Here is an 8,439-nt window from a genome sequence, read left to right on the forward strand (position 1 = left end):
ACACACACACACACACACACACACACACACACACACACACACACACACAAATTGCTCATACATCAAACAAAGTTGACAGTCGACACAATAGATGTATCACCAGACAATGGTCCATGTATCCCTTTACTCAGATGAAAATTCTCTCACAGGCACACACACTGCACACGCACACGCACACACACGCACGCACACACGCGGCAGGCAGGCATTCCGACCATCCAGGCTTAATTATGCCATAGCTGCATGATGCTATTGAATGGCAAATACCAGCAATTCCTTCACTGCAAAATGGGTAAATTTTGCATGTGTGTGTGTGTGTGTGTGTGTGTATGTGTGCGTGCGTGCGTGCGTGCGTGCGTGCGTGCGTGCGTGTGTGTGTGTACACATACATTTGGGTAAACATTCTGGAATGTGTTGCTTGAGAGGGATTAGTTACTTAAGTACTTAGGATACTATACGTATAAGAATTCACGACTAGCAAGAAAAGTCTGTAAGAGGGAATTATCAGTGACACACACTGATTGCTCGCTCATCGGCTATACACATGCTTAACTCATACAGCATAACACCACGTAGAATACATATGTATGTGTTGTGTGAACAAAATGGCGGCTACATTTTGTACTTACAGCCTCTCCAACTCCTTCAGGTCCTGGAAGGCCCCTCTCTCTATGGTGGTGATTTTATTCTCCATCAGCTGCCTGGGAGAGAGACAGAGACAGAGAGAGAGAGAGAGAGAGAGAGAGAGAGAGAGAGAATTGCATTTTCACATTTTTATTCAATAAAAAAAGAAAATAAATCACATTTGTGTGAAGTGCGCTCTTATAATCATACATCATCACATTCTGGCCAATCACTTTTGGCGTCCATGTCCTCAAATTTTATCCTCACTTTTTAAGCCCAGAGCCAATCAAATCATTGCTATTTACACAGACACACAAAGCAAAACTGAACATTGTTACACACACACACACACACACACACACACACACACACACACACACACACACAATTTGAGCCGCGGACCACAGTTTGATGACATTTAGCCTCTCTCAGACCCAAACTATTTTGTAATCGTTGGATGAGATTTTGTCCACAATTCCATGCTGTATTGATGGTACCATAGGAGAGATAACAAGCAAACATTGATAACAATTATTCCCCATCCTCTAATTGTGTAGACTGCTAGTAAATTAAGTAATGTTTTAACAAAAATGTAACTCTTCTTGAGAGCGTGGTCCCAGGTCCACTGGTTGAGATCCAGAGATATAGAGCGTATATGGAAGGGTTTGAGTGCATGGGAACAACAGATGGTGAAGTTAAAGACAAAGTTGGCAAGACAAAGTGGGAATGAGAGAGAGAGAGAGAGAGAGAGAGAGAGGGAGAGAGAGAGAGAGAGAGAGAGAGAGAGAGAGGAGTGATAGAGTGAGACCTGAGAAGATTAAATAGAAGCAGAGAGTTGAGATGGAGGTGTGCAGATTGAAAGAGATGGAAAGTGATAGAACTCTGTGATGCGTGCGTGCGTGCGTGCGTGCATGAGAGAGAGAGAGAGAGAGAGAGAGAGAGAGAGAGAGAGAGAGAGAGAGAGAGAGGACAATCAGCAGTGGGTCGATAGAGCCCCAGAATTTAGACCTGGTCTATCAGCTGGATGGGGACTCATCTATCATCCAATTTACTCTCTATCTAACCACATAACGGTGACTACTCATTCACTTACACAACTCCACCTAGACAATATAGACGCTGAACCTGACCAAGGAACAAACACAGTAACACACACACACACACACATGCACACACACATGCGCGTGCGCGCGCGCACACACACACACACACACACACACACACACACACACACACACACACACACACACACACACACACACAAACACACACACACACACACACTGTGGCATATGTGTCCATGATTCTAAAAAAGTGCAACAAAGATATACCTGGCTGTACATATAGATCTGAATTAAATTGAAATGCAAAGGTGACTTTGTCACTGTTGCAGGTGCATGCTCACGCACATGCAGTCTTGCACACATCAAGGATCTATCTATCCTAATCTCTGGGGGGGATGCCTGCAGCAATGTGTATAGCTATTGCTTGCCATTCACTGTTTTCCACTGTTGAATGGCAACCATTACGCACGCGCGCGCTAAAGCACATTACACGCACCCCAACACAACAAGCAGATGAAACACCCTGGCTACCTCAGTGCAGCAGGGGAAAGCAAAGCATAAGACCTGTAGACAGGTTCTAAACCTGTTTCTACACGACGCGCACTCTCTCTCTCTCTCTCCTCCCTCCCTCCCTCCCTCGCAGCCAGCCATGCAGCCGCATTCCTTCCTCCGCGGTTACACCTAATGACCGCTATCTCTTTCCCTCTTTCCCCCATCACTTCCTCACTAGCTGCTTCGTTAATCACTCTAGCACATGGAGGAGGCCTCGAGGCACCGCCGTGCTTAAAATAAGACCGTTCTGACACTTCCATTCGGAGATTAACACGACAACATTAACTAACAGGTGCTACTGCTGCCTATTAGCCTGTTTAGACAGAGAGAGAGGGAGACCGAGAGAAAATGACATTTTATAATGTATGTGCATGTGTTTTTTTTAATGGGTTTCAAGTTTACACAACTTGAAGAAATTACGCACGGCTCACTGCTTGACAAACCTGTTCCGCGCGAATTTAAATTTATTTGGCTAATTTGTGCGGCCAAATTGTATAGTGCGTCACTGGTTAAAGTTGAGCATGGTGGCCAGGTGGCTTAATCAGGTTTTGCATTGATCCTTAAAATACATTTAAAAAAAATGTTGTAGGCTAAGAGACTTGGCAGTTATATAACAAGAAATAAATTCAGTATACTTACAGAACTCGCAGATGCTTCAGTCCAGCAAAATCCGCCTTTGTGATTTTTGTGAGGTTGTTTGCGTTCAGATCCCTGGAAAGAGACAGAGAAAGGCATAACAATAATTAGAACATAATTGCCTATTAACCATAAAATAATAGCATAGGACGCTAGCCCAACTGAAGAAACGACAAAAAATGATTACATTCCTATTTCATGAATTCATTTAATTAATAAATTGGCTGTTTGACTGAGGGTAGCCTATAACACAATCTGTATAGAAACTTATCCCTTTCACCCAGCCTATATTAATTTCGTGCAGCCTGCAGCCTGTTACATACAGCCATGTCATTTTAGAATTTGAGGGTCATAGAAATTGAGACGAGGCTCTATGGCTGCTAAAGACAAATTAATTTCGCCAGGGGTCTTGCCTAATAAAATACGGCCCTTTTAACTTAGAGCCCACTTATCCAAATCCGTTTTTTATTAACTTGCTGCTCGCCAGACCAACCGATGCGGTCGGCTGAGGCTTTCATAATGCCAACGGTGCGAGACCACGAACACAATCACGGTCGTGTGATTATGTTCGCGTCTTGAACTTCACTGGCAGATCCGCACAAATGGACAAAACTGAGTGTTTCTCCTTAAATACAAGCATTTCAAACTTTCAAACTAATAATTAATTAATTTAGGTAGCCCTAAACTATAGAATAGCACTGTGTTACATTATAAATTGCGGTTTTGAATCTGTCAATTGCCATTTCGTAAACTGTGGTATATAAAGCCAGTTGTGCCAAATTTGAGCTGCACTGTCATAAAATAAAACTCCAGCTGAAATGTGACAATAATGTGATATTCATGCGTTTGTTTTAGTTTCACTTTGGGTTTTTTTTTAATGTTATTATTTTATCCCATGCACTCACAGTCTCTCCGCGTTGCGGGGTATATTCCGTGGCACGCTGCGGAGCCCTTGGCCGTGACAGTCCACGGTGGTCCCGGTGCAGGAGCACTGCGCCGGGCAGGGCTGGCAGTCCACCCCGCTGGAGGAGGAGAGCACCAGGAGGACGACAGCCACCAACAACAACCCCAGGGTGGAGACCGGGCAACGGCCACAGGCAGACGGCTTCAGAGCTCCAACCATGGCTGCGGCAGGCGTATATAGGCAACTCTGGGTGATTTTTAATAATAATCCGGGGAGTGGGGGGAAAAAAATGCTTTTTCCTGCAAGGGCGTAAAAAAAATGTTGCCCCAAATCCCAAGAGGTCACCAAAACTCTCCTTATTCACGCAGTCCCCGCCGTTGTTGTCCGCCTTTTTTTGTGTGATATTCTTTTGGTAATATATATTGTTATCAATTAACTACATTTCACCGAGAAAATGCTCCACTTGTCCTGTTGCTTCGCCTTGGTGCTGGAGGACCGTGCAGGACACGGACGCTGTGTGTGTTTTTGGGAGGCAGTGAAGTGCAGCCCGGGCAGTTTGGCTCTCCTCTCTCTCGCCGGTCGGTGAAAACAGGAGTGCGACAAAGCAGCAGTCGAGTGGCTCGTTAGAGAGCGTCACACAAACTTCCACATGTCCGCGGCATGCAAGCAGCAGCAGCAGTGCCCAAATCAAATCCCCCCGTGGGTTTATGTTAATAAAAACCCACCCGTGAAACGCTACTACAATCCCAACAAACAAAACACTGACACAGCCGGCGCGCACACACACAAACAAACAAACACACTCTCTTCTCTCATGCATACACACACTCCAGGTGAGGCAGCGCAGGGAGGCTCTGTGTGCGTGTGTGCGTGCGTGTGCTTGTGAGTTGGTTATGAATTCACAGCACGCGTCAGGCGAGGAAGCAGCATTCGTTTTTTTGTTTTCCTTCTTCTTCTTCCGAAAGCTCACACACAGGTCACCGTGCTGCTGGAGAATCCAGATATTGATTTCCGTTGAGACATCCGTTACCGGCCGGAGACAACAAGGATGTGTGTCTACTAGTGTCTTGTTGTGAGGGAGAGCCCAGTCAGTGAAACCCCGGCGGTCATACAACAATCCAACTCTCCGTTGTGCCGTGCGTGAAGGCGCTGCTGCTCCCGAGGAGAGTGTGTGTGTGTGTGTGTGTGAGAGAGACAGTGTGAGACGGGAGCGGGCACGTCTCTGCTACTGCGTCTCTCTCTCTTTCTCTCTCTCTCTCTCCAGCCTCAGCCCCCCCCCCATCCCCCCCCCCCCTCTCCTTCTCCCCCCCCCCTCTCTCCCCCAGCCTCTCACTGCCTTTCCCCTGAAGGCAGCAGCAGGTTTCCAACTGGCCAGCTATACAGAAGCCACAGTTTGACCCCCAAGAGGAACTTGTCACACTGCAGTGAATTTCTTGATACGCTATAGGGCTCCACCTGACCAAAATGATCAACCCTAGAGCGGTGCCCAGTTGTAAATGAATGCCCCACCCAGATGTTATGTCTGTGTCCCTTTATGCCCATATATGGAGTTCTTTGTCAGGCATGCCCAAATGAGTCTATGCACTGTATGCATACATCAGAATGATGTCAGAACAGGCCAGCTCCATATATGGACCCTGTGCAGGGGCCCTGTCCAGAGCCCGGGCAGAGGCCTTTTTGGGGCGGTTCTGGACAACCGTGGGTCCGACCGACTCTGCACTCCCTGTGGTGGTGTGGAACGCGTGTGTCAAATTTGAAGTCGGTGGGCGAACGGTTCTGGAGTTACATGGATTACAACAGTACACACAGACAGAGACTTGGTGCATTTATAGTTAGATTTAAATGAGTGGACAGAGTGGTCAATGTTCTATTCATCCGAGCTACGTATATGCTGCGTTATTTTGCTGAGTTGCGACCCTATAAGGAATGTTATTATAACCAAGCCTCTTTGTGTCAGATATTGATCACATTCATGAATGTTTTCATTCACAGTTAATGGGACGTATAAGCGTGGCGTAATCTGACCTGACCTGGATGTCCCCAAGCCACAACATGAACGGCTAACCTTTATACCGAGCAAGCCTATCAACTCCTCGAAACCCCCCGCCCCGAATCTGCCTACCGCCGCTTAACAGGGTATGCCGTGTGTGTGTGTGTGTGTGTGCGTGTGTGTGTGCGTGCGCGTGCGTGCGTGTGTGCATGTGTGTGTGCGGTTACATGAGCATCTGAAATCCTAAGACGACATATCTAACGGGGATCAATGACATGATGAATGTAACTGCGGCAAGAGCTGTCTGCTGTCTGCATACCTCTCTCTCTACCCTCTCTCTCCCTCTACCGCAGAACAGAAACCCACACAGCCTGCTCCCTTGGCAGGTACTGTAGGCCTATCTATCATCATAGAATGATCCCTAATTCGTGTTACATTTTAAGGTGGAGGGATAGAGGAGACCATCATTCTTACAGTCTATAGCCATTGATGCCAAAACAATGACCAACACAGAGTACTGGATGCACAACTTTGAAGCGTTCACTGTTGTGACATCAAACTAACAACGTCGTCAGCGGTGATGAGCACAGAAAGAAACTCGGGTCTTGCTTACATATACTAGGACTGTATAGTGTGGTGTGAATAGGTCCAATGTGAGTTGAATCTGTGTTCCATTTCCTGGGTCAATCCTGGGTTTTCTTTCTTAACGAAAAAAGATGATATTTGCGCTTTGTCTGACGAGGATGAATAGATGGTGCTGTATGAATGTAATAATACACACAACAGTGTTTAACAACACATCAACCAGGCTGAGCAATTTGAGCCTGTTATCAACAAGAACTTCTAGGGGGCTACCAAAGGGTCAATTAGAAGATGAGGCTCAATTGTCAAGTCAAGTCACTTCTATAACAATCTGAGAACCCATCTGCAAAAAATGAAGGAAAGACAGCGCCCTCTTTTCATTTGAATTTGCGAGTCAACAGTCTGTCTCGAGAGACTGCTGCCATAAACACAATAAGGAGCTCCCTGGCAGCAAACTTGTGCTGTGGGATCCATCACACACAGGCATCGGTCACGAAGGCATCCCACACCTATACCTACGTGGATGTACTAAAGAAAGAAAGATGCAGGGGCGGAAAGTACCCGGTGTGATAGGTATATAGGGAGGATTGAGATGACTGCAGGTGCTGCTGGAGCCTGGATGGCTCCTTTTAGACTTAAGAGAGACAAGGAAGGCAGGAGAGAGAGAGAGAGAGAGGAGCGATGGCACACAGGGTCAGGTTTGAATGTGCGCCGGCTGCAGCCTTGATATGGTGCTGACTATAGGCAAGCTATGGCAGGGCGCCGCAAACCTGTGTTTTCTGTGAGAAGGGGGGGGGGGGGGGGGGCTGCCATATACTTCTGTCATTTATTCTTTCATCACTTTCAACCTGCAATTCCTATTTTGGGCATGTCATTATAGGTGAACATTACACACACACACTCGTGGGGCGCCCGCTGGCCTAGTGGTCCAGGCGCATGCCACATAGGCTCTGGTCTGACAGTGCGTCGCGTGTTCGAGTCCCGTTCACGACGACCTTTTTCTGCGTGTCTCCCCCTCTTTCCTGTCCATCTTCACTGTAACTATCAATAAAGTCACAAAAAGCTAAAAAAAACATCACACTCGTGTGAAGTGAGGGGCACTCTTATCATCATACATCGTCATGCATCATCACCATCACATTCCGTGCTCAGCCAATCAAATCATCACAAAAGCAATTCCGGCCAATCACTTTTGGCGTCTTCACTTTTCTGCCCTCACTCTGGGGTGAGCCAATCACAAGACAATGTTTGTGTTTGCACAAACCCGGAAAGCTGGGCATAGGAGGGGCTTGCACCCCCCAAAAATCACACTTGTGTGAAGTGAGGGGCGCTCCATATCATCATACAATCAGCCAATCAAATCATCACATTCCGTTCTATACACACAAACACACAAAGCTGTGCATAGGAGGGGCTATACTAGCACCACTCAAAAATATAGCACAAATATACGATCTACAGCAGTAGATCGTATATTTGTGCAAGTACAGTGCAAGTTGGGAATGCATGTACCCATTGTCAGAGTAGCCATTGTACCAATCAGTCTGTCTGTGTCCCTTTGATGCCTATAGTATCTTAGCCTCGGTCCCAGGCTCACTTAACTGCGAAAAAGAAGAGCCTGGTCACAACCTAGGACAAATAAGCTATCTAAGGCAGGACTTCCGCCGTGTAACCCCCCCCCGGAAGTTAACGTTTTTTGACCAATCGCCGCGTTGTGTTCCCGAAAATGTATTCCCGCTGAAATGATCATTGGGTGGGGACTAGTAAACACAGCCGCACCGCGTGACGTAGTTATCTTACACGCAACACTTCCGCCACTTCCGCTGATAGTCTTTTCAGCGTAGGTCTTGGCCAGGGTGATAGTATCTAGGCATGCATATATCAGGGGTTTTCAACCCTTTTCATTTCAAGGCCCATTATTTATTCTGCATTTGAGTCACGGACCACCATTTGATGACAATTAGCCTGTAAGACCCAAAACCAAAGAATATTTTGTTACAATTCCATGTTTTTGGCAAACGTTGACCAAAATAACAATTCTTCTATACTTTCTCTAATTGTGTATAGACTTTTAGATTTTACTCTCT

The 8,439-nt window shown here is 46.5% G+C and overlaps 1 protein-coding gene across 1 annotated transcript; it reads right to left on the bottom strand.

Moving 5' to 3' along the window:
* Positions 1–625: 625 nt before the first annotated feature.
* LOC306921342 (slit homolog 2 protein-like) lies at positions 626–4,935 on the bottom strand (the record flags this gene model as incomplete). The annotated part of the gene is made up of 3 exons (XM_079498453.1): positions 3,782–4,935; positions 2,880–2,951; positions 626–701 (listed from the first exon to the last, which is right to left on the bottom strand). Exons 1-3 carry the CDS (start codon positions 3,997–3,999, stop codon positions 626–628), a joined length of 366 nt encoding a protein of 121 aa, XP_079354579.1. The 5' UTR covers positions 4,000–4,935.
* Between the last annotated feature and the right edge of the window lie 3,504 nt (positions 4,936–8,439).

This window comes from Electrona antarctica (assembly GCF_951216825.1).
Source record: "Electrona antarctica genome assembly, chromosome: 4".
NCBI classification, from domain to species: domain Eukaryota; kingdom Metazoa; phylum Chordata; class Actinopteri; order Myctophiformes; family Myctophidae; genus Electrona; species Electrona antarctica.